The sequence below is a fragment of the Rhinoderma darwinii genome, chromosome 1 (assembly GCF_050947455.1).
Source record: "Rhinoderma darwinii isolate aRhiDar2 chromosome 1, aRhiDar2.hap1, whole genome shotgun sequence".
Classification (NCBI taxonomy): domain Eukaryota; kingdom Metazoa; phylum Chordata; class Amphibia; order Anura; family Rhinodermatidae; genus Rhinoderma; species Rhinoderma darwinii.
In genome coordinates this window covers 45,782,412-45,810,246 of record NC_134687.1, presented here as the reverse complement: position 1 = coordinate 45,810,246, position 27,835 = coordinate 45,782,412, and the positions used below count along the sequence as shown (strand labels likewise).

The following is a 27,835-nucleotide window of genomic DNA, read 5'->3' as shown; positions in this document are numbered from 1 at the left end:
CAGGAACGCCGGGCTCGAGCACTGCTGTGCTGAATGAGACCGATCGCTGCTATTGGCTAGTTACTCACTGACTAGCCAATAGCGGCGATCGGCGAGGCGGGACCATAGTAAATGGTCCCGTCCCATTATGCCGTGATAGCCTGCTGTCAGAAACAGCAGCTATCACAGCGCATGAACGCGCCGGGCGCGCGCACCGCTGTTCTAACTGCAAGACGTACTATTACGGCATGGAGCGCGAACGATAGAGCTGCCATGACGTAATAGTACGTCAAGGAGCGTGAAGGGGTTAAGAGGCTTTGGAGAGGTTCATCCTCCAGCATAAAAAATGCTTATTATTTCTTTATGGGAATTACGCTGCCGTCATCTCCTGCACGCTTTTATTTCAATACAAGGGCATCATGGGATAACCTCCAAAATTCATTACTCCCTATCCAAGCAGGATAAATCGTTCTTATTTCTGCATTTCTTAACAATTTACACAATCACCATAAATTACGGTCGATGTTAATTAGGCCTCATTCTCATCTGCGGTTAGAGGCTCTGTTATTGGTCTTCTGTCGCAGATCCGGCCGGAAATACCGAAAACAATAGCGCAGCATGCTGTGCTATTGTTTCTGGTAAACCTACGGACACCCCGACTAAACAAATTAAAGTCAAAGGGTTCCGTCAGTTGCCGGTGGTTTCCGTCGTGCAACGGAACCGACGCTACGGCTATTTTCATTGTTCTGCTACTCTGAGGGAGCAGAACAATGTAAAGCTGAATGCAGGTGTGAATCCAGCCTTACCTAATAGGCATGTGACAATGGGGGTGGGGGGGTGTCTTTACATATTGGATGTTCTGTCATACTGCAAAATATGACTATATATTTGATGAACAGCCAAACCACAAGGGATGATGGAGATCTAGTGTTGTCACCCAATGTATGCATGGACTATTGCTATGCAACAGTCCTGGCAAATTGTGGCAGATATCAGAACATATTTAAGACATGATGATTTCAGGTAAGAAGTCACACGGGCAATGCTTGTCTTCACTAGCCTCATGCACATGACTGTATTAGGGATCCGTGTTGTATGAATCCATAATACGACACCTGCAGCCTGCTATGGGGCCATACTGTACCACTATGTGTCTTATGCTCCTTGCTTCCAGGGGAGAACATAGTGGCCTGCGAAGTAACCACACGTGCACGTGAAGTGCTTAGTTCGTAATACAGAGCCATAGGGAGTCCATGTGCCGTCGTGCAGGGTCCGGTCTAGGTGGCTGACATATTGATCATCGTTAACAAACTGTTCTAACCATAAAATAATAATTGTTAACAATATTCATTACGTCTGTCATTTGTAATACAGAAAAATATGTTAACTACACCCCGTGGGAACGAAACACCGAAAAACGGCCGAAAATAGGCCGTGTGAACATACCCTCAAGCATCCATATTACAGCTGTAATACCATACTTCCCGCGATTCAACCAAAATAAAAATCACACCATAGAACGGGTAATGGACGACGCAAAAAGCTTGTAACTATAAATGTATCACTACATACAGGGAACCTACGACGGATCTAGAGCGGTAGATACAGTAAATGGGCACACAACGGATAAACTAAGTCATTAGGGTCTATTTACAGAAATTACTATTTGTATGGCAATAAAATGGACATAAAGTGAACAAACAAAAAGCCGGGCCAAGAAAAAGGTGTCAGCCTGTAAATACCTCGGATCGCGTATAAATAGTTTTACCCGTGTTGATGCAACATCGCTTCCAAACAATTAATCGCACACCTGCTACCTTCCTAGCCTGTGCCAACATCAGCCAGCTGTCCTGTGTGGCAGCCAAAAGGTTAATGGGGCAGAACTCCCAGTATCCCCCTCCCCAACTTCCCTTTTTTTAACTTGAGAAACTTTCCTATTCACTTGAGAGATCATTTCCACACTGGCATCACATTGGTGTTGCTGAATCTCCAGCCGCTTGCATTGCCCAACAAACCCCCGGACACGTAGTGTTTGTGAAACCCCCCAGCATGCTGAAACCTTGCAGATAAACGTTGCGAAGCTAATCCTGCCATGAAATATTCGTCTTTCTCACCCTCTGGAAACAATAGGTTTTTACTGCACATTTAAACCAACCAAGCAAGAAGCAAATGATGCAAAATTATCCAGGCATAAAATCCAAAAATAACGGAACTGAATGGCAGCAGTAAAGAACCTCTTCACCGATTCATCAACATTTCCCTGGTCCTGTCTCGCGGTTCTGCCATTTATCATAAAATACAAGGACATTTTAGGCCTTGTTCACATCTGTGTTCGGGTTTCCATTGTTCTGCTCCATCGGAAAAGCAGAACACCAGAAAAACTGGAAGCAGCATTTCGGTTGCACGACAGACGGAACCCATTGACTTTAATGGGTTCTGTCGGGGTGTCCGTGGTTTTACCGTAAACAATAGTGCAACATGCTGCGCTATTGTTAAGGGTATTCTAGGCTGGATTTGGGACGGGGGCCCCTAAAGGAGCCTCCAACGCAGATGTGAACAAGGCCTTACAATATTAGTATTACTATAGAAATGCTTTCATGTTTCCACTTTTTGGCCCGCATTGGTGGGCATCTGAATGGTGGTATAAGGGGTGTAACTTGAAGCTTCTGGGTCCAAATGCATAAATTGAAACAGGCCGCCAACTACTATGTGCCATGTATAATACTGGTGTCCCTCTGGTCCTTTGGGCCCCCTCCAGACACCCATGACCCGATGACTGTTAGGGTATGTGCACACACACTAATTACGTCCGTAATTGACGGACGTATTTCGGCCGCAAGTACCGGACCGAACACAGTGCAGGGAGCCGGGCTCCTAGCATCATAGTTATGTACGATGCTAGGAGTCCCTGCCTCGCTGCAGGACAACTGTCCCGTACTGAAAACATGATTACAGTACGGGACAGTTGTCCTGCAGCGAGGCAGGGACTCCTAGCATCGTACATAAGTATGTTGCTAGGAGCCCGGCTCCCTGCACTGTGTTCGGTCCGGTACTTGCGGCCGAAATACGTCCGTCAATTACGGACGTAATTAGTGTGTGTGCACATACCCTTACCTTTGCACCCTCTATAACTACATCCCTGCTGGTATTGGAGAGAACTGCTCAGCCATATTCTTCCTTTGTCGAATAACATTTTCTCATGCCATAGATATATTGGGGAAATCAATTTGACATGTCTGAGGTAAGTATTTGGCAAATTTGAGAGAATAATAGGTGAATATATTAGCCTATTCTATTCCAGGGGATGGCAAACTTGGCGGATCAATTTACGCAATCGTAGTTGTTATTTAACTAGATCACTAGCAGTTTTAAAATGTAATGTAAATGTGGCTTTTTTGTGGTGTTTTTCATTTTGTGTCATTTTGTACATGTTTTTTTCGAGGTCCTATAGAGAAGCATATGGCAAAATCGCCTGAAAAACGCCATACCCAGAGCATGCTGCGTTTGGAAAAAAACGCCATTGACCACAAAATTGCTTCAAAAATGCCACACACCAAAACGCAGTTGTGTGTAGTGCATTTGACCATAGACTTTAATGTAATATTCGGCTTAAAACGGCATGAAATAATGCTGCAAAAAACGCCATTAAAAACACAGCAAAACGCAATGTGTGAAACCGCCCTGAAACTCAAATGTGAGATGGCATGAACCTAAAAAAAAAGTGAAATAAAATGAAAATTCCGCTGTTAGAATTCCAAAATATTCCAAACTGGAATTGCATGCAGAACAGGGGGGAGTAACGTGTTTTTTTTAATGTGGAGTGAACTTGTCCGCCTTCTCGGACACACAATCCATCTCTTCATATTGCACTAAGTTGCGCTAAATAATAGGATGGATTGTTAGAAAAATCACTGTGTGAGCAAGATCCGAGCAGTCCTAACCATCTGAACATGATATCACGACCATTTATGACTATTTTGGGGCGCCGTCATACAATACAACAGCGCTGCATAGTTTTCGTTGTAGGGAATCCCTCCCATTCTACTTTAGTGTTCCATAAAATAACTGTTATACAACATACTGCAGAGCTGGCAATAAAGGGAATGACAGAACGTATAGTCTACTACATAAAAAGCAGACATTAATGGTTACTCTCATTTGCGGGTCCATCAATAAGTCAATTGTTCAGATGTCACACATCAATAAATACGAGAATTAACTGGCTATGAAGGGCAGGAAACTGAGGGGGGCACCGGGCAGCTAAATACGCCAAATAATGTGAAGGAAAGATGTACGCAATCACCGGCGAGCTCACACAGTCACAACACACACAATGTGTTATTTACACTGTTCTCTTCTGTCAATCACCACAACTCCAACTACACGTACACCTGCTATGCTGCACTGCAGGGGGCTCAACCTGGTACATGTCACTCTAGATGGAGGGTATTCCCACATTAGCCAAAGCTTGCACTCAAAGGGTCTATTCATCCAGACTCCGGGGCTGAAACAAAGCTCTTACAAAAACACTATGGGGGCTGCAGGCAAGGGGGCAATTCAACAAACCGGTGCAAGGGAGGCCAATAAATGTGTGGGTATAGTGGGGAGACAGGCGAGGTGGCTGCGAGACCAACAAGCAGTCTCCCCAATGAATATGCTCTGCAAGCTAGGCAGCAACAAATGGGTACGGGCACTGCCTAGAAACAATTAAAGGTCACCCTGCTGGGTCTCTTCTCTTGTATGGATCAACATGGTCACCTTCCATAATGCAGATGTAGGAACAGGTGGCCAAAGGTCCGAAACATTGGGTTAGGGTGTTTTAGGTGAATGCAATGCATATTGGGAGTAGGGGTGGGGGTGATGACTGGAAAGAGACAAGGCCACCATCCCGGATGTTTTCATTGAGCCACCCACACACATTAGATTGATCACAGCGAATTGCATTGTTTTCAGCTAGATCCGCCAACAATCTAATGTGTATGGGGTGTGGCCAGACACCCTCCGCATCTGCAAAGGACCAGATAAATAAAAAAATACAGTCCTAGACGATTAAACAAATAAACATTGTGCCCGTGGTAAAATGTGACGTAAAGTTTGACATCAAGGAGCACAGTCAGCAGAACTCCCAAGTATCCCTCTTTTGGAGGGACAGTCCCTACTTTTGAACCAAGTCCCTCTGTCCCTCTTTTTGACCTGGGAAATAATAAAGTTGCCTGTCTGGTTCCGAACTGTATATTTGACGCCAACTTATATATTATTTCATCATTTGATGCAATTTGGATCTTAGCATTTCCTATGTAGAGTGGATTTTTGGGCTAATATTTAAATTAAAGACTATTCAAGCGTATAGGTATGCATGAAAAAGTGGATCTTTCCCATTCATGTTCCTCTTTGTCATTTTTTGGGCACAGATGAGACGACACTATGGATGCATCAAGGCCCTGGGCTACTTAAGCAGACACAATGAATATTTAATGGGCATAGACGTAACAGAAAAACAATGTTCCACTGCTAAGTCACATGAGCGAAAAATGCAGTAGTTTCCTAAGGAAGGTCGCCTCAGAATACCAGGCCTTGTAAGGACAAAAGAACAAAGTGTATGAGCGAAGGACTACAGCTGACAACCCTGCCGGTGTCTGCAGTCACATCGCCCTCCTGACGACACAATCTGTGAAGACCCTCACATGCCAGGCGAGCAATATGGTCTCCTACACTGACTCGCCAGACCACTGAGCTGTATACATGTGATAAAGTGTTCACCCATCTGGATCGTGCCCAGTTACCTACAAGCTGAACCTTAAACCTTGCATAAGATTAGAAAAACATGGCTGCTTTCTTCCCGAAACAGCGCCACTCCTGTCCATGGACTGCGTGTGGTATTGCATCTCCACCCCATTCAATCGTCAATACCGGAATCTGCCCAATGGCAAGAGTGGCGCTGTTCCTTTTAAAAAAGAGAAGATTAAAATCAGTTTCGCTATTGCGTATGTATATGATATTGTTTCTGTTGGAGACATACTGTACCTATAGATACCCATTTTTATGCCAACCTTCAAGTTAGAAACTTGGTGAACAGTCCTAAGAAAGAATAATCGTACAAAGATGGTTCAATCCAATAAACAGTGCTGTCTCTATCTATGTCGTGTTCATACCCGCAGCGTTCACAGAAGGCTATGCACTGTATGGATAAGCGCATGTAAACCAACATGTCCATACGGCCATACAGCAGAGTCCGAAAGATCTCAAGTTTGGAGATTAAAATGCAAAACTTTTTTCTAATCATATGAAAGGAATTAGTAAAGGTGACGGGACCGACTATTGCTGAATGGTGAAACTTAGTAGATAAAATGATTGCTTATAAAAAATAATTCAAAATAAAATTTTTTTACAAATTGGCAAAATTGGGAAAATACTAATAGTAATTAAGATCCGTCCTTGCTTTTTTTTTTTTTCATTACAACGTTGCATATAAGAAGGTGTAAAGATTTTTCATTGTTTTTCATTATTATTTTTCTTCTTTTTTTTTTTCTCTCCACAGTTGCTTTAGATGGGGGGGGGGGGGGGGGGGTCTAAGGGGTAAATAATAAATGACTTTGGTGAGGGATGTCTATGTAGCCAATACCAGGGATCCAAGGCCTAGAATTAAAAATGGTCGCATGCAGCACACACCTATATACTACTACTGAGATTCCCATTATGTATATACCGTCCTGTGTATGCATCTAGGTATATATACTACCGTTTTCTAAGTAACGTATAAGACTTCCACTTACGAACAAGCTATAATAACTATATTTATACACAGACAAGCAGATTTGTTGTCACACATCACATTAAAACGTGGTTCTGGAGAAGATAATTCCTGCTGTACTAAGCTGGTTTTACCCAGTTTAAGGACTCTGTAATTATCCCAAATCCATTCTTACTGCCCGTATGAAAACAACGCTGACAAACACGCTCGTCCTTCTCAGCAGAACAGCCTTGTAAGGCCTTGGAGTGCATGGTAAGTATGGCATCCTGCCAGGGCAAGAGGCCGACTGCCACTAAACACACCTGCTACACTGGCAGACAGACTTCACGTGTCTAGGCTCCTTGGGTTTGGAGTCTGGATTTTGCAGACTACCTCCTCTGGTAACCTATGTTTCTGCATGCAATGTGAAATGTATATATCTTCATATATATGTATATGGTCTAAAAAGGCACACGTTTTTTTGTTAAAGGGATATTCCCATCACTGAATGCTAATGTGGTTCGCCACCTATATCAAACTGATCGACAATACAGCTTGTTGATCGGCGCTCCTTTGCCTTCATCAAATGGCGCAATGATCGTTTGGTATGGGAACGAACGATCGTCACTATGATTGTTCGTCCACGTAACTTTGCATGTCGGGAGCACATATCTCCGTTTACTCAGGAAGATGTGCGGACGACTGGCAACGATTTTTAGGGTCGCATTTGCTCGTTCATCAGCTGATCTTTGCCCTGTTTACAAAAGGCAATAATCAGGAACGAGGGTTCGTAAATACGCTTGTTCACTGATCATTAGCCCATGTAAAAGGGCCTTTATGGTATATTCCTCTCCCTTCTGAAGAGGGGAGTCCGACATCCCCCCGATACAGACAATGAAAGGACCAATGTGCGTTAACCTTCACGCCACCCACCGTGCAGGGAAACACGGAGGGTCATTTCTGTTTACATGGGCCAATGTTCGATAGAACGAGCGCTTTTACGAACGCTCATTCCCGATCATACATACTTTCAGGTTACATGCTGCATTGCCTCGGATCTTATCTGAGCTTTGCCGGCATTGCTGGATTACTATCTGCATATAACAGGTGACATAGACAATATATGAAGCATGCATTTAAGGTAAAGCGTGGTTACCTACCATTCTTACCTGTAAGGGTAAGAGAGAGTTGCTGTTGTTGTCTGTTCTGAACACATTGTCGTCAATCCAAGACTTGGGAGTGAGTGATGGTGTGGATCGTGTGAACTTAGGTGGGGCGATGACGTTCCCAGAAAAGGGCTTCTTTAAAGGGGAGATTTGGTTCATGGAGCCGGGGATTCCCATGTTTGCAGTGCGACGGTCTCTGCCATGCATCCCCCCCCATGACATGCTGCCTGTGCTCCAGCCGCTGCCTTGGTGGCTGCTCCATGGAGACTGCTTTACCATAGGCTGCAAAAGAAACAAAGACAAAGTGATGAGCACGCCGTCTTGGAAAGTTCCATGTAATATCTATATCAAGAAATATCTTTCCTAAGACGTCTACATCCGATTTATTTATGTGCTTAGAACCTGGTTGTTCACTTTACATAACAGGTCTGCAAAACAGAATTTACAATGAATCTTAACAGAACTCGCTTTAAAATGTACACTCTCATTATCCATAAGACTAGGGTGGACGTAGATATGTCCATAGGGAACAATGTATGTATACCATCAATGGGGGTGCCTTATTAATAAGACGTAAACAAACAACCCCTCTTTAGACGCAGCCCCTAAAATCCTCGGAGACTGAACATGATGATGAAGTACGAGCACATCCAGCATTATCTTATTTCCGCTTTATTTATATATGGATATAGCGGACCCATGGAAGCCATATGATAAGATATCTGTTTTTTGAATTTGTCATTAGAACCAAGGAGAATGCTGGCAAGTTTTTCCATTAATAAAAAAAGTTATCGGCAAGGTTTGACCTCGTGGAACGAAACAATGTTTTTTCCAGGAATGTTTTATTCCTTGTTTGGCCACTGAGAAGACAAAGTAAAAAAAATTTAATTGCGAATGGGTCCAAGTTGGGGACTGGAAATTTCATAAGGCCACCATGGGATCTTAGGCCATAACTACAGTCATTGATGCCTGTAAATGCTCCTGAACGCTTTGAGATCAGTCTCATGCATATTCTGGTTCATTTTGAGTGGGAGGACGGCACTGGCGGCACAGTATGAGAGGTAATATAAGCACATATGGAGAGGCTCTTAGAACCTTTCTTATGTACTTGTATAAACTCTCGTATTGTGCCGTCGGCGCGGCACTCCCGGACGGCTCCTAATGATGTCAATTAGGTGCTGACACATTGAGCCAGTAAGGCTCTATGTGTGCGCCAGCATGGTCCTCACAAAAGGTAGAGCTGGAGGTAAGGAGATCTCCAGTCCAGGACAGCTGTGGTCCTTTCCCTGTGCCATCATGAATCCCTTTCTTCCATTGCCTCCTCCTCATATGTCACCCTCCCTGTGTTTATGTGCCCGTGTGTATTGTCTAATGGTGTGATCCTCCAAGGTCATTTTCCCCCCTCCATGTCTGCTACTGACCCAATCACCTCCCTACAGGGGGTCTCTCTTTCTCCATCTCACCCATTTGCCTATCTGGGTTCACAGTCGCGTTTCTTGGCCACGAACTGTCAAAATTGTGACACATTTTCACTGCGATATGTGATCAAAGCCTGACTACAATAAGATCTGTGCAAATCCCACCTCATCCATTTTATTTGGACTGCACATTGTTGTGTTTTGGGGAGGCAATGCATAGTTGTGCTTATATTGAGGAGTGCTATACTGCGCCCTCTTGAACCACAGATTTGTGCAGTCCAAATAATATGGATGTCGGAGGACGACAGACGGGCACACAGCTTATTTGGCAATTCCTCTGTTCCAGTTCCCTATTTCAGCTATTTTTTATTTGACTTGGTCTGTTCGCATGGTCTTCTGCCCTGGTACCAGAGTGACAGGTTTCATGCTTCAAGAAAGGTAATGTCCATGGGCCCGCCTAAGTCCAGTGGGCCCTAAAAGATATATGCTAAGGTTTGCCTTATGCGGATGCCACCGCTATATTATATATATATATACACATATACACACACTCATACATATTACAAATCGCTCAGAAATGCAGAAGGAATTTTCTGCCATGTGAGTAGGCATTTACACGTGTACTGTGGAAGAGCAGACTGTATAAAAGTCCAAAGTACCACCCAAATCATGATATTATTCTATTTATAGATTCAGAAAGACTAGAGCGTTGGTCATAAGGCTGAACCACAGACTGCAGCGCTACCAGGACTACAGAAATGAAAGGTGCAAGCAAACCACGCCGGAAGATAACGGGTGGAGTAACCAAAGCCAAATAATATCCACCCATCCTTATACCTGGTAAAACACCTTTAGACACAAACATATACATTGCTACTTCACCAGCCTCAAGTCAAACCTATGCTTGTATTTTAGGAAACGACATATACAGCAATTCCGTAAGTGCTCGCTATGGGACTGACTTAATAATATAGTAGTTAGGGTATGTTCACACGGCCAAATTTCAGACGTAAACGAGGCGTATTTTGCCTCGTTTTACGTCTGAAAATAGGGCTACAATACGTCGGCAAACATCTGCCCACTCATTTGAATGGGTTTGCCGACGTACTGTGCAGACAACCTGTCATTTACGCGTCGTCGTTTGACAGCTGTCAAACGACGACCCGTAAAAATACAGCCTCGTCAAAAGAAGTGCAGGACTCTTCTTTGGACGTTTTTGGAGCTGTTTTCTCATAGACTCCAATGAAAACAGCTCCAAAAACGGACGTAAAAAACGCCGCGAAAAATGCGAGTTGGTAAAAAAACGTCTGAAAAGCAGGGTCTGTTTTCCCTTGAAAACAGCTCTGGATTTTCAGACGTTTTTGTTCACTACGTGTGAACATACCCTAACTGTTGAGACCATCAGCAGAATATAGGCCATGGTGCAAAGATCTGATGGGAAGCCTCCAGGGCTGCGGTTTCTCCACACCTTTCCTGCTCTATCATCAGATCCCTACTGTTTGTAAAGGGAGGTCCCAATAGAGTAAGTTCACACACAGAAAATTTGTTGCAGAAATTTCTGCGACTGTCCCATAGATCTGTAAAGGGGTTGCAGAATGTTCTTGCTACAAAAACAACCCCATTCAGATGTATGTAATGGATTTTTCACGTGTAAAAATACATAAAGACGGATTCACACATGCAGTTTTAAAAGGATATTCTTTATACTTCTTTTTGGATCCCCCCCACTGGCTTTGGCTAAAAGAAATAGCGACCGTGGCATCTGAGCCGTTAGACAGAGCGGAGCAACATCTGTCATCCCATCGGGATCCTGGTAAAAGTACAATTTACTGCAATACATAAGTATTGCAGTGTATTATACCAGTGATCAAACAAACTTTTTAACTATATATATATATATATAACGTTTTCTATTTTTTCCCGTAAAATAACATAAACAATGAAAAAAAAAACATAATTGGTGCAGCCACATCGATAACAACCTGAACTATTACAATACAACAATATTTATCCCACAAGGTGAACGCCGTAAAACACCCCCCAAAAAAACAGAATTGCTGTTTTTTGGTCACCCCCACTCCCCCTGGAATAAAAAATGATCAAAAAATGTAATATATACTTTAAAATGGTACCAACAAACACTGCAGCTGGCCCTGCAAATAACAAGCCTTGACGTCACTCCATCGGTGGAAAATAAAAGGTTATAGGTCTCGAAACAATTTGTTTTCTATTTTGTAAAAGTAGTAAAACATAATCCAAAACATATCAATTTGGTATTGCCGTAATCATCCTGTTCCACAGAATAAAGCTAACAAGTTATTTTTACTGCCCGGTAAACGCCGAAAAATCAAAACCCAAAAAACAATTGGGGAATCTTTTTGTTTTCCCATTCCACCCCACAAAATAATTTTCTTACGTTTTTCAGTACATTGTATGGTACATAAATGGTAGCATTAAAAAAAATACAACTTGTCCCGCAAAAACCAAGTCTTCATACGGCTGAGTCAACGGAAATATAAAAAAGTTATGGCTCTTGGAACGGGAAAGAATAAACTAAAAATGGCTGCGGCGGGAAAAGGTTAATAACTACGTTCTGAACCTGCAGTTCGCGTTACACCAGAGGGGGCACTCCATGCCACTGGACGGACTTGGATCGTCCTCATGCTGTTCTTTTAACAGGTACAGAATAGTGTATGATCACAGCCTTGGCGGCACTTCGATTTACTTTTATTTGAGTAGTGGGTACTTGGTTTAGGGCCTGTTCACATATGCGTTGTAGGTCCCGTTAGGGGCCTCTGTCGCAGATTCCACCAAAAATACTATAAAACAATAGCGCAGCATCCTGGTCTATTTTTATGGATAAATTCACGGACACTCAGACGGAAACCTATCAGAGTCAATGGCTTCTGTCTAGCGCCGGCTTTCTCCGTTGTTCAACCGAGCCTGCGCTTCCGCCATTTTTGTTGTTCTGCTCCCCTGATGGAGCAAAACAACGGAAACCTGATGTGACGCAGATGTGAACAGGCCTTAGGAGCTTTGAGAATCACTGATCTAATACACAGAGTAGGCTCATCTTTTCTGTTCATGACTATATAATACAACACAATGCAACCGTGACACTACGACACCAAAGCTTTAGGAGATTGCAACAGTCCAATTAAACCCCAATATAGATGAACAGGAATACTTGACAGGCACTTGACATTTCCAGTAGGGCTGGGCTATTAATCAAAAAAGAATTAAAATGGAAATTCAGCGCAATTAATCAACGTCATCTTGCGAATTTCGGTTTTATAAATTATTTTCTCCCGGTTTATACTGTATCCGCATCTTCAGGACAAAGATATAGTTGAACCCAATGGTCCCTGCTCTACCATTCACTATGTATTGCTGGACGCGAGGCAGTAACGCCATCGCGCCTGTCTGCGCCGTGCCGCACATACCAGAGGAGCAGAGGGATCTCCTCCACTCGTCATTGGAACGGGGTTAGCCGAGTATGTATATTATTACTTTTATTAGGCACTATTGGGGGCATTATACAGTGTGGGGGCAGCTATGGGGGACTTTATACTGTATGGGGGCAGTTAAGAGGGCATTATACTGTGTGAGGGCAGCTATAGGGTCATTATAGAGCGTGGAAGTCAGTTATGGGGGCATTATACTATGAAGTGGCAGCTATGGGGGCATCATACTGTGGGAGGGCAATTATGGGGGCATTATATGGTGTTGAGGACAGTTATGGGGGCATTATGCTGTGTGGTGGCAGCTATAGGGGGGCATTATAATGTGTGGGGGCAGCTATGGGGCATTATACTGTGTGGAGGGCAACTATAGGAGCATTATACTGCGTGGAGGCAGTTTTTAGGGGCATTACAATCAGTGGGGAGCACTATGGGGGCAATATACTACGTGGGGTCAGGGGGTATATCATATACAGTAGTATACAGCAGGCTCAGAGGATAAATATTAATTTAATGGCGTAGCATGCAAATACGGGCACGGCATGCAAAAAGGGGTGTGGCCTAAAAATCTTTCGATAATCGGAATCGAGGTTACATGTTCAATTAATTGTGGTCATAATGGCCCAGCCCTAATTTCCAGTCACTTTTATGGGAGTGCAATGCAGGGCTGGCTGGTCTTAATCTCATTATTTTGCCCACATTAACTATTGTTATTCCAGAGAGAAGTACGTTTGTGAAAGTCACCATAATACAACGCCGCACTAATTGTGAGAGTCATTGTTCACGATAAAAAAAATTCCACTGCAGAGGAACACCAACAAGAAAGTGTTTTCCAGCAACCGAGACTCCGCTCACCACTAAACACAAGACGACAAAAACAAAACACTGCAACAATGTGACTGAACCGGACAAACCAAGAGGGATTGGCTAATGACAATGTACAGTCATAATGAGAGGACACGATTTCAGGCACAGACTCCGAGCTATAAACAGTCATTAGTGATAATAGGACTGTCAATAAAAGCTTTTGTTTCTGGTGACTGGGTGGGACACACAAGTCGAGAACGGCAGGAATTATAGACATCAAGTACTACAAAGCGCTCCTTACCAACGCCGTTTACAAGGAAATCGCACCCAACTATCGAGATGTGCCAGTAGTACCACTACACAACATAGCTCGCCCACTTTGTCCTACAATACATTTAGGTAGTCTAGGTGAGGAGGCTAGGTGACAACCAATATGACCATAATAAAATCTACATCAAGGGTGGTCACCCAAGACTCTGTCTAGTTAGGGCTCATTCACACTTGAGTATTACGGATCCGTATTAATTCTATATTTAAATTTTTTTCATTTAAAAAATGTTGTCAGTACATTTAGATTAGTTTTTATATGCGCTTTTTATTTGCATGCTGTTTTTTCAATACGCAACATGTTCCAACACTACCGTTTGTAGCCCGTTGAAGTCAATGGGTTGAATTGAAAAACGTATTTTCTATTTATGCATATTTCACATGCGTGTATTTGTTCGGTTTTTTATCATCTGTAAAAAACAGCATCAAAAATTCTTAAAGGGGTTATCTGGGTTCTGAATATTTTGGGGTAATAGCCGCAAATTAGATAAATAAGCAAAAAAAGCGGCACTCAGCTATCCTTTACGCCTGGCGATCCAGCGCTGCCGCTCTGGAAGCACTGCCAGCGATTGTTTACAAGCACGTAGCATGTGACCGCTGCAGCCAATCAAAGGGCTAAGTGGGGCTCAGCGGTCATGTGTTGTATTTCTGCCATCATACTACGTGTATGTGATTAATCACCGGGACTGTCGGCGAAACGTCAGCGCTGGATCGCCGGGGTAAAGGATAGGTAAGTGGTTTTTTTTTTTTTGCGTAATTATCTCACTTGCAACCATTACCCCGAAGTTTTCAGAACTTGGATAACCCCTTTAATCCTTCAACAAATAAAAACTAAATAAATACAGAAGAATAAAGGACAACTTAGATCAAAATACGGAAACAAAAACGCAAGAAATTGTAAGAAAACCGTACTGCGCATCACTATTTGATCCATCTTTTCATACGTAAGTGTGAACAATCTCTTCTATATGTACAGGCATATAATACATTGTGTTACATGTAGGTGGTAGATGTATATAGAAACACAACAAGGTGGTGCCAGGCATGTGATGGGTGTATCAAGGTTCCAGAAATAGAAAATATTACCACACAGAAGACTCAGCACTTGGCAGGGAGACAGAATTCTGAAGCATGAATGAATAATTGATGAGGGTGTTTTTGTGGGTGTCATATTGTACAAAATAATTTTATCGAATTGTGAAAGAATTTAGAAACAACGGATAAAATGTAATTGCTGAAGATCCTGAAGTTACCCTGGCACCCTGTATGGCGTTTACAGGGGTCATCATGTATAAAAATCAATGTAACGTGGCTCAGCCGTGTGACAACGGCAGAAAAATGTCTCATGGCGGGATGCTTGATCCTTCCCATTTTCGTAGAAAACGTCCCCTAACAGCGGAAACCTGAAACTCTCAATGCGTTATGACCTCTGGAGCATAACAAAATAGGGAGCGTATCAGTTTGGGGTTTCCGTTCATCCATTCAATCAGATGCAGGGTTGCCAACCGTCCGTAAATTTACGAACAGTCCGCAAAAACTGGTGTTTTTTTCTGCCGTCCGTAGCGTCCAGCAGAAAAAAGCACCGTCCGGGACTTTTCTGCAGTCTCCCGGGAACTTTGCGCCAAAATGTACATGCGCAGTGCAAAGGAATAGCGGGCTGCGGCCAGGCATATTTTCAGATTCTGCGGAATCTGAAAATATGCAGGCCGGCCGCTGTCAAATGAGGTCAGTGTCGGGAGTGGACCAATCCAGTCACCTGACATGACGTCAGGTGGCTGGACTGGTCCAGTCCTGTGCCGTCACCGACCCCAGTCAAAAGTGATCTTCCGCCTCTTCGCCACATGACCACCTCCTCCTCCTGACGGTGAGTCGTGTCAGGCAGAGCGGAGGATGGTAGCGGTAGGCTACCGCTCTCTGGTCTGTTTGCAATAAGTACAAGGGAAGGGGGGATGCTGTGTGGCGCTACTTATAAGGGAAGTGGGGTCGCTATCTAGAAGGGGCTGTGTGTGGCTATCTACAAGGGGGCTGTGTGTGGCTATCTACAAGGGGGCTGTGTGTGTGGCTATCTACAAGGGGGCTGTGTGGCGCTAACTACAAGGGAGGGCTATGTGTGGCTATCTACAAGGGAGGGCTATGTGTGGCTATCTACAAGGGAGGGCTATGTGTGGCTATCTACAAGGGGGAGCTGTGTGGCTATCTACAAGGGGGAGCTGTGTAGCGCTATCTACAAGGGGGGCTATGTGTGGCTATCTACAAGGGGGGGCTATGTGTGGCTATCTACAAGGGGGGCTCTGTGTGGCTATCTACAAGGGGGAGCTGCGTGTGGCGCTATCTACAAGGGGGGCTGTGTGTGGCGCTATCTACAAGGGGGGCTGTGTGTTGCGCTATCTACAAGGGGGGCTGTATGTGGCTATCTACAAGGGGGAGCTGTGTGTGGCGCTATCTACAAGGGGGGCTGTGTAGCTATCTACAAGGGGGAGCTGTGTGGCTATCTGCAAGCGGGGCTGTGTGTGGCTATCTACAAGGAGGAGCTGTGTGGCGCTATCTACAAGGGGGAGCTGGGTGGCGCTATCTACAAGGGGGAGCTGGGTGGCGCTATCTACAAGGGGGAGCTGTGTGGCGCTATCTGAATGGGGGGCTGTGTGGCTATCTGCAAAGGGGCTATGTGTGGCTATCTACAAGGGGGGCTGTGTGGTGCTATCTACAAGGGGGGCTGTGTGTGGTGTTATCTGCTGGCGGCACAGTTACTGAGGGAGCACTTTTATTGTGTCAAGCACTAAGGGATTATTATTACCATCTGGATTACGAGTATGATTAGAGGATGGGGTATAGGTGTGGTGGATGCTGGAAAAGTGAGAAACCAACATGTCTGTGTGTTAAATTCTGCAGAGACGAGTCGTGGCTGGAATAAGTCGTCACAGTGGTTTGGGCCGGATGGAGAACAAAAAGGGGAATTGAACGACTAATCAGAGAATACATCACCTAAGTTAGCGGGGGAAAGCTACAAGCAGAGCTGTGATTGGTGAGTCACTCCTAGCACACTGCGCAGTGCACAGGCAACAATTTTGTAATGTGTCTGTAAAAATATTGGTCTGTCCAAGAATTTGAGCTTAGTTGTCCAGAAATAACTGAAATGGAGGTTGGCAACAGAGGTTAGATGAACGGAAAGCCAAACGGAAACCATAGCTTACGTTTGCATTACTACTGATTTCAATGGTAATGCTTCCGTTTCAATTCGTTTCCGTTCTGTAAGGTTTCCGTTTATTTGCGCGGAATCAATAGCGTAGTCGACTGCAATACATATAAATTTTATCATTTACTATGAACTGTGCCACAATAAAAAACCTCAATATTGCCAGTATATCGCTAGATAAATAAGAAACCCACGCAGCAACATGGCAGTGTACCAATACATAGCAGTGGCACGTAGCTCTTTCCACCAGCCATAATTAGTAATGTCATAGCCAATACTGTAGCACCGATACTATACATAGTCCCTACACGACAGCACCCACATAGCAAGCTATAGTGGCACAAAATGCCCACCATGCAGACTGTCCCACAATAAGCGCATGATAAACTGTAGTGCCCAAGCAGCAATGGCAGCATATTCTTTACACTATTGAATCCACATAGTTCATCCCCCTGGACTCTCTAAGTAGTCATGAAACTTGGTGGCCACCTGGACTTCCCATATAATAATACGTTACTAGTCTCAGCACACACAGAGCAGCGAGTCATATGCCACTGATGTACCGGAAACACAACAGGTGGACTGGTCGCATGCTTTCCAGCTGTTGCGGAAGTATTACTCCATGCATGCTGGGAGTTGTAGTTCTGCACAATCTAGAGAGCCACAGGTTGGAGACGACTATGTTGCATGGACTGGTACAGCGTGAACATACTTAGGCCCCATACACACAACAGTGGTTTTCGCAGATCCGTGCTGGGGCTGTGAATCTGGACCGCAAAAACTCAGGACAAGTCATTGTACGGTCAGGTTTTTGTGGGTTCACACTACTGTTTTTGTTGTGTATCCGTGAATTCTGATGACACACGGATTCACAACAAAGCTTTTTTGCGGTTCAATGGACCGCAGTGGATCCGTGGTTTTTGAGGTCATAGACATTTGTATGTATATTGGTATGAAAATGAAGGCCAGATCTGCAGGTAGAGAGCACCATGTCCACTAGGGCTGCGGAATGTAAAAGTGCACAACTTTGCAAACCCTCGACTGCAGGCAGGAACCTCTGTACTCAAGAGTGGGTATATGGTAAGAAAAGGGATGGTGCATAGGGCATGTGACTTCCTTATGACTCCGACCCCACGCTGATCTTCGCTGTCTACTGCAGGAAAATGTCGCTGTTATTAGGACAAAAGGTTAAAGAAGAACAACCGCAGAGTCCATATCCTTACAAATAGGAGACGTGAAGGCTAGTGCAAAGGGAAAATGGCAAACCAATGGCAGATATCCATAAATAAAACCTGAACTAAACAACGCACAACGCACAGCACATTGTTTTCAATGGGGCTATTCACACATGCAGGAGTTTTCATGCAGCGTGTGTCCGTGTGTCTGTTGCGTGAAACTCACTGCCTGTCCTATATTGGTGCATTTTCACGCACCTACGCACCCATTGAAGTCAATGGGTGCGTGAAAACCACGGACAGAACACGTATGCACATGTCCGTGTTTTACGCATCAATTACATTGAAAAAAAAAAGAAGTGCTTGCAAGTGTGTGAAAAACGTATGCCACTCACAAAGCACAAATGCAATAACGCAACGCACACAGACAGATTTACGCGCGTTTTTTACATGCGGAAAATCTGTCACGCTCGTGTGAATGTAGCCTAATATTGTTCTAATTTCAGATAAGAATTAGACGATGTGCCAAATTGATCACAGTGGCTCACACTGGATGATAAATTTGGCGCATCTATAAACTCTTCTGTCTAACCTTATACTACCTCTTGGTTGGCTTACTTTGTTGCTGCAATTTAGCGCATATTAAGCCATGCTCGCTTCCACTGGTCACACCCCTTTTAGTGTTAAGCCACACCCCATGGTCGGATTAATCACAAAAAGTATCTAAAACATTCTATAAATGTAGCGCATTTTCATTATTAAATCTACAGGGTGGGCCATTTATATAAATACACCTAAATAAAATGGGAATGGTTGGTGATATTAACTTCCTGTTTGTGGCACATTAGTATATGGGAGGGGGGAAACTTTTCAAGCTGGGTGTTGACCATGGCGGCCATTTTGAAGTCGGACATTTTGTATCCAACTTTAGTTTTTTCAATGGGAAGAGGGTCATGTGACCCATCAAACTTATCGAGAATTTCACAAGAAAAACAATGGTGTGCTTGGTTTTAACGTTACTTTATTCTTTCATGAGTTATTTACAAGTTTCTGACCACTTATAAAATGTGTTCAAAGTGCTGCCCATTGTGTTGGATTGTCAATGCAACCCTCTTCTCCCACTCTTCACACACTGATAGCAACACTGCCGAAGAAATGCTAGCACAGGCTTCCAGTATCCGTAGTTTCAGTTGCTGCACATCTCGTATCTTCACAGCATAGACAATCAATGGAAACCTCAAGGCCACGGGATATCTGAAATTGCTACATGATGATGTGTTTCCCTCTTTATGCACTGAAGCTGGCACGTTCCCTGAGTTTTTCCAGCAAGATGGTGCACCACCACATTATGGGTGTCAGGTCCGAGCATTCCTAGATGAACAGTTTCCTGGAAAGTGGATTGGTCATCGTGGGCTAGTTGAATGGCCCCCTAGGTCTCCCGATCTGACCCCCATAGACTTTTATCTTTGGGGTCATCTGAAGGCAATTGTCTATGCTGTGAAGATACGAGATGTGCAGCAACTGAAACTACGGATACTGGAAGCCTGTACTAGCATTTCTTCTGCGGTGTTGCTATCAGTGTGTGAAGAGTGGGAGAAGAGGGTTGCATTGACAATCCAACACAATGGGCAGCACTTTGAACACATTTTATAAGTGGTCAGAAACTTGTAAATAACTCATGAAAGAATAAAGTAACGTTAAAACCAAGCACACCATTGTTTTTCTTGTGAAATTCTCGATAAGTTTGATGTGTCACATGACCCTCTTCCCATTGAAAAAACTAAAGTTCGATACAAAATGTCCGACTTCAAAATGGCCGCCATGGTCAACACCCAGCTTGAAAAGTTTCCCCCCTCCCATATACTAATGTGCCACAAACAGGAAGTTAATATCACCAACCATTCCCATTTTATTTAGGTGTATCCATATAAATGGCCCACCCTGTATACTAACAGAACAGGTTCTCCTGAGGGTAGTAGGACTTCTGATAGAGGCAGTTGTAACAGGATTTTCTCCATATACATCAGTAATCTTACATGCATATTTCGTTATTACTACTGCTCCTCCTTGTCCCCCTGCTGCACACCGAGTACCGAACTTGCTGCAAATGTCCCTGCACATGGAAGCTACAGAGGCAGAGCAGGGCATTAGTGGAGGCCTCATGTGTATAAAAGAGCCACGTGCGTGGAGGATGTACAGAGGCAGAGCAGGGCATTAGTGGAGGCCTCATGTGTATAAAAGAGCCACGTGCGTGGAGGATGTACAGAGGCAGAGCAGGGCATTAGTGGAGGCCTCATGTGTATAAAAGAGCCGCATGCGTGGAGGATGTATAGAGGCAGAGCAGGGCATTAGTGGAGGCCTCGTGTATAAAAGAGCCGCGTGCGTGGAGGATGTACAGAGGCAGAGCAGGGCATTAGTGGAGGCCTCATGTGTATAAAAGAGCCACGTGCGTGGAGGATGTATAGAGGCAGAGCAGGGCATTAGTGGAGGCCTCATGTGTATAAAAGAGCCACGTGCGTGGAGGATGTACAGAGGCAGAGCAGCGCATTAGTGGAGGCTTCATGTGTATAAAAGAGCCACATGCGTGGAGGATGTATAGAGGCAGAGCAGGGCATTAGTGGAGGCCTCATGTGTATAAAAGAGCCACATGCGTGGAGGATGTATAGAGGCAGAGCAGGGCATTAGTGGAGGCCTCATGTGTATAAAAGAGCCACGTGCGTGGAGGATGTACAGAGGCAGAGCAGCGCATTAGTGGAGGCTTCATGTGTATAAAAGAGCCACATGCGTGGAGGATGTACGGAGGCAGAGCAGCGCATTAGTGGAGGCTTCATGTGTATAAAAGAGCCACGTGCGTGGAGGATGTACAGAGGCAGAGCAGGGCATTAGTGGAGGCCTCATGTGTATAAAAGAGCCACATGCGTGGAGGATGTACAGAGGCAGAGCAGGGCATTAGTGGAGGCCTCATGTGTATAAAAGAGCCACGTGCGTGGAGGATGTACAGAGGCAGAGCAGCGCATTAGTGGAGGCCTCATGTGTATAAAAGAGCCACATGCGTGGAGGATGTACAGAGGCAGAGCAGCGCATTAGTGGAGGCCTCATGTGTATAAAAGAGCCACATGCGTGGAGGATGTACAGAGGCAGAGCAGCGCATTAGTGGAGGCTTCATGTGTATAAAAGAGCCACGTGCGTGGAGGATGTACAGAGGCACATGGAGTCTATGCAGCTCTATACTACCGAGCCACAGGCACTCCATCTGCTGCCGATATGCCATCACATGGAGAATGACATGCCATGCATTTTTTTATGTTCATATGTAATCGGACAGATATACCACTGTACACTGTATACCTCCACATGAATGGAAGACATTCGGAGGCGCAGTAAGGCTCCATATATGTCCATGAGTGCCATATTAAAGCTTCATGCAACTCATGCATACGGCACCGTTTTGTCATCGAGATTCAGGAGGTCTCTACCATACCTCCGTAAGCCTCAAATTTCATAATCGGAGGAATGCTAAAATGGAGAATATCTTGGTACGAGGAGCCGTACAGTCTTCGTGCACTGCCATACAGGCCACGGGGCCCAATGGTGTACATGAGGCCTTACTGTTGTAAGCTGGTCGCATATAGCAAATTATTTGTGTCCAATGGTCAGGCAGTTATTGGAGCCATGTAAGAGCGTCTGAAGATCAAATGTGCTCTCTCTGCATCGCTCAAATAGATTTACAACATGCTGTAAAACACTGAACAACCTAAATGATCCCTCCTTTTTTTTTATAGAAAAGGGAATGAGTGAACCCTACTGCGCTGCCAGTACCACTACTACCAGGGGCATAGCAAGAGGGAGGCCGGCGGGTCATATGTCCCTGGGTGCTAGGTGCAAGGTGAATAGCCATCAAGCTGCTCTGCCTTGGTGAGGGTATTCAGAAACAGGGCTAGGGCAGTGAAGTGAATGTTTGCCCCGGCGGAATGACAAGCCTATCTACAATTCTGACTACTACTGCATGGTTCAGAGGGACAATACTCTTGCAAACCCTATGACTTTCTAGAACAGGGACTCCTGCTTCATACCAGGCAGTCCTACAGGGAAGCACGCTCCCCCGACTCTGCTAAATGGCCATGAGAAAACATCATGGGCCATTTCAAGTGCACATTTTTGATAAAACATCCTAAACTAAGGCATCTAAAGGGAACCTTACCATGGTGACCCTTCCTGCTCCAAATAGAACGAATTGTCCACAGATGACTATATATATTGAGTCAGCCCCGAGCATTTCATGGGTGCGAGAATATTATGAGCAGTATAATCGTTATATGACTTCTGGTAGACCCTTATATTGAACCATAGAAGGAAGATGTAACAGTAAACGACAGTCAGCGCCATTTCCTATTTAAACACGCAGACGCCCGGTTTCCAACATCATTCCTCCTGCACAAAGATTGGATTATACACGGTATAATCCAAAACTATGAAGAACATCTGTTTCCAAATTTTTGCTTTCTAAGAAAATGTAGGTTTGGTGGCCATCAGTAGCTGAGTACAGTCCGTCCTCTGTGCTATATTAGAGGCCTTCTATCTTTATATTGTATATGTCACCTACACTGTGGAGACTGACATTTTATTTGCAGAGCCAAAATTCCCGTAGGATATCATTTCATGATGAACTAGTGACCCTGAGGCTCGCATATGTCAGTAGGTCCGGTCACGTACAGAATTTCAATCCATAGCTTATTGATCCGCTGTATATCAAGAGGTGTTTGATAAGTAACACCGGAGCGGAGACAAAGGAAAAAAGGTGCCTCAGTCTTTTCTTTATACCTTTCCTTTCTTTTGGATCTATTTCTGACTTTGGCTAAAATAACTGGACCAAAAACTGTCACAAAAACTGCATCAAAACCACATGTGTGATCCTGGCCTAAAAAAAAAACCACCGGCATGAAAAATATTGTTCCGCTCATCAAAACTTCTATTGGACCTCACAAGGGGGCAGGTAAACTGCCACAAATGGACCCGATTGGTCCCGATTATTTATTCCCCATGTTGGTATAATCTAAGTTTAGGACAGTTTACATGAAACATCCTATTCCTGTGCTATAGCCGGACATGAAACTTTTTATTCATTGTTAGAAAAAGGAGTAAAAACAAAAATTTCATTTTTTTCCCCACAAAAACATTCTAAAAATTGTGTCCTGTCCCCAAAAATATAGAAAAAAAATCATATGACAACCTCACCCAATAATAACAGACTATTACCAATCCTGTGCACACGGCCAAAGAAAAAAGATTTAGAGACAACTTAGGGCATGACCACACATGGCGGAATTCCTCCGCAACTGTCCGCATCAATGCCGCACAGAATCTGCGTTGCAGATTCTGCTGCGGATCTGCACAAAATGTGCAGAAAATTGATGCGGACTGGCCGCTGCGGACTGCAGGAAAAGTGCTTCTCTTCTCCCTATTCAGTGCAGGATAGAGAGAAGGGACAGCACTTTCCCTAGTGAAAGTCAAAGAAATTCATACTTACCGCCCGTTGTCTTGGTGACGCGTCCCTCTTTCGGCATCCGGCCCGACCTCCCTGGATGACGCGCCAGTCCATGTGACCGCTGCAGCCTGTGCTTGGCCTGTGATTGGCTGCAGCCGTCACTTACACTGAAACGTCATCCTGGGAGGCCGGACTGGAGACAGACGCAGGGAGTTCTCGGTAAGTATGAACTTATATTTTTTTTTACAGATACATGTATATTGAGATCGGTAGTCACTGTCCCGGGTGCAGAAACAGTTACTGCCGATCGCGTAACTCTTTCAGCACCCTGGACAGTGACTATTTACAGACGTCTCCTAGCAACGCTCCCGTCATTACGGGAGCCCCATTGACTTCCTCAGTCTGGCTGTAGACCTAGAAATACATAGGTCCAGCCAGAATGAAGAAATGTCATGGTAGTAAAAACAATACGCTCCGCAGCACACATAAGATCTGCGGACTTCATTGCGGAATTTTGACTCTCCATTGAAGTCAATGGAGAAATTCCGCCATGAGTCCGCAACCAGTCCGCCACTGCTCCGCAACAGACAGAGCATGCTGCGGACACCAAATTCCGCTCCGCAGCCTATGCTCCGCAGCGGAATTGTACGCATCGTGTAAACGAACACTGCTAAATTAAAGTGAAAGTCAATGGAGAAACGGCTCCGCTGCGGATTAACGCTGCGGAGTGTCCGCAGCGGAATTTAAGTGAAATTCCGCTATGTGTGAACCCGCCCTTAACCTCTCGGGCTCTGCCTAGGAAATTTTTGAAACCAAGCCCAAGTGAATGTCGCTCCATGTCTGACAGGGTCGGGAGGTGATTAGTTTGCAACAGTAACTAAAATGAATGCGGAGGATTAAGGGATCGTCAGTTTTTTTCACAGCCGCCCAGTTGCACCGGGATCATTTTTGCAGGCTCTAATAATATAGCTCGGCCAAACGGATATATTAAAAACTTGAAGTCATCACGTCTATTAACAGCGCCCATTAATAGTCACAGAGAACATCTGAATGTGCACAGGATCACAGACCTCAAAATAATCCACCTATGACAGGGGTAGCTATTTTTTGGGCTGTGACAGTATTTATAAGGGGGCAGCTTGTCTAGCCATTCATTAGGGAACACTGAGGCAGAGGCGCCGCACACCTCATGCCTGATATCTGTCACTAGAAGATAAGGGGAATATCAGCTGTAAATTATAGCAACGCTGTAAATGATCTAAAGTATAGAGCACACTAAAGAGCACAACAGCCATCCTCTCCCTAGTCTGAAATGGCTGATCACAGAGAACAACAGAATATATTCAACCACTCCAGTATATATATATATATATATATATATATATATATATATATATATACTTCTATATTGTTATATACCTTTTTCTGGGGAACAGTGCATGAATAAAACAATCATTTGCAAACCAATGGCTACAACAGGCCATATACGTCAGCTTTTTGGGAGCGGAATTAACCGATTTGGGTGGGATACTCCCCCAATGCAATGCATATTGGTGATCACAGACAGCCCCCCCCCAGAATCTGCTTAGTATACACTATAGATCCTATGTCCTGCTATGGACACACACAGCAATTTCTGCTAATGGAGAGAATATTAAGCAAAGTTTCTTTGATACCTTACAGGTAAATTTCTGTTTCATAATCTGGAATATTTGATATTCTGAAAAATCTCAGATCTCATTTATGCTGGATTATGGTAAGTGTAGAGTATTGTTAGGGCTGGGCAATTATGACCTAAATCAAAATCACGATTAATTGAACATGTAACCTCCATTACGATTATTGAACGATTATTTAGGCTACGCCCCTTTTTGAATACCGCGCCTCCTATTTGCATGTTACACCATTGAATTAATATTTATCCCCTGAGCAAGCTGTATACTACTGTATGTAATATACCCCCTGACACTGCCCCCACACAGTAAATTGCCCCATACTGCTCCACACACAGTATAATGCCCCATAGCTGCCCCAGCACATTATAATGCCCCTATAAATGCCTCCACACAGTATAATGCCCCTATAGCTGCCCCCACAGAGATTAATACCCCGCACAACTTGCAGCCACCACACAGTATAATGGCCCCATAACTGTCCTCCACGCCATATAATGCCCTCAACACAATATATTGCCCCATAACTGCCCCACCACCGTAACAATACCCCATAACTCCCCCCCACAGTACAATCCCCCTAGCTTCCTCTACATAGTATAATGCCCCCATAACTGACTTCCACGCAGTATAATGCCCCTATAGCTGCCCTCACACAGTATAATGCCCCAATAGCTGTACCCCACACAGTATAAAGTCCCCCATAGCAGCCCCCACTCTGTAAAATGCCCCCACAGCTGCCCCCAAAAGTATTGTGCCTGATAAAAATAATAATATACATACTCACCTAACCCCGTTCCAATGACGAGAGGAGGAGATCCCTCTGTTCCTCTGGTCTGTGCGGCACGGCGCAGACAGGCACGATGACAGCGCTGCCTCGCGTCCAGCAATACAGAGTGAATGATAGAGACGGTCCCCTGCTCTACCATTGGATTCAGCTGTATCTGCATCCTGAAGATACAGATACAGTTTAAACCGGGATAAAAAGAATTGATAAAACCGGAATTCACAAGATGACGTCGATAAATTGCGCTGAATTTCAATTTTGATTATTTTTCAATTCATTGCCCAGCCCCAAGTATTGTACCTACTTTTATTAAGGTGATGTTTGCGCAGCTACTTTATTTTGTGTAAAGGGCCTTAGTAATGTTCCCGTCTCCAATAATCGATATACCATTACTAAATCACCAATTTCAGAAGGGAAGGCAAAGGGTTAATCCTGCGCTGTCAATCCAGCACCTGCTACTGTTCTCTGCAGTACAAGGATGAGCTGGAGAAAGAAAACATGACCCCCAGACCATCATATGACAAGCCCTGTTCCCGGGGTATTTAATGTCCAATAACGTGCTGTCATCTTCCCATGTTTCATACCGGAGACCGTCACAAGGTAATTCTTGAGAAGAGGGTCGAAGCAAAAATGGGAGTGGCCTTTTCGAGGGGCATGGCTTATATAAAAGGGCGGGATTACCTACAGTAGGTGTAGTACTTAAAAGGGTGTCTGGCTAAAAACATCCTCAGGATAGTCCATGAATATCTGATCGATGGATGTCCGACTCTTGGCACCCCTGCCGATCAGATGTTTGAAGGGGAAGCGGTGCTCTGGCGACCCAACTTTCCCCTTAATTTTCTGCACAGCTCCATACTCCACAACGCTGTCATATTCGTAGCGGCAGTGCACAGTATTCCAGCTTCCTCCCATTCACTTGTGTTGTGCAGGATGGAGCTGTGTAAGACGTAGAGGGGAAGCTACACGCGCCGAAGAGCCGCAGCCCCTTCAAAAAGCTGGTTGCAATAGGTTGCTTACAGTCGGAGGTCCTGAGGATAGACGATCAACTTTATTTCCCCAGACAACTTCTTTAATGATACAGCAGTAGTATTCAAAACGGTGACTCTGATCTAAGAAAGCTATAAACGTTATAAACATCTTATACTGATTCATTTAATACATTACAGATATATCACAGACATGAGATATTGATGCTTTCACCCCTTAAAGGCGTTTTCCACGATCAGACAACTGATGACCTATCCACCGGATAGGTCATTAGTATATGATTGGTGGGGGTCTGACACCGGACCCCACAGCGATCAGCTTCTCCGGCTGCCTCCGGGCACTGGACGATATTGCCGGAAGAAGATGGCTCCGGTCACAGAGTAGCGGTTGAGCTGCAGTACTGCAGCTCTGCTCCTATTCAAGTGAAGAATACTGCAGCTCTGCAGGGCGGCCGCTATGCAGTGGTCGGAACCATCTGCTTCCGGCTCCAACTACTGCATGCCGTTCAAAACATCCGGTGCCCGGAGGCAGCTGGGGCAGCTGATCGGTACAGGGTCTGGGTGTTGGACCCGCGCGTGATATACTGATGACCTATCCGGTGGATGGGTCATCAGTTGTCCGATTGTGGAAAACCCCTTTCAGGACAC

At 44.6% G+C, this 27,835-nt stretch overlaps 1 protein-coding gene across 3 annotated transcripts in view; it reads right to left on the bottom strand.

The window, feature by feature from the left end:
• The window catches only part of CPEB2 (cytoplasmic polyadenylation element binding protein 2), a 119,458-nt gene that overhangs the window by 69,501 nt on the left and 22,122 nt on the right, over window positions 1-27,835 (bottom strand). For 2 of the 3 annotated variants that reach the window (XM_075858238.1, XM_075858221.1), the window contains exon 2: window positions 7,870-8,157. In XM_075858238.1, the coding sequence (XP_075714353.1) occupies window positions 7,870-8,154 (285 nt within the window). In that variant the 5' untranslated portion in view covers window positions 8,155-8,157. The remainder of the gene's footprint in view (window positions 1-7,869; window positions 8,158-27,835) is intronic. The other variant, XM_075858231.1, reaches the window with a different exon arrangement.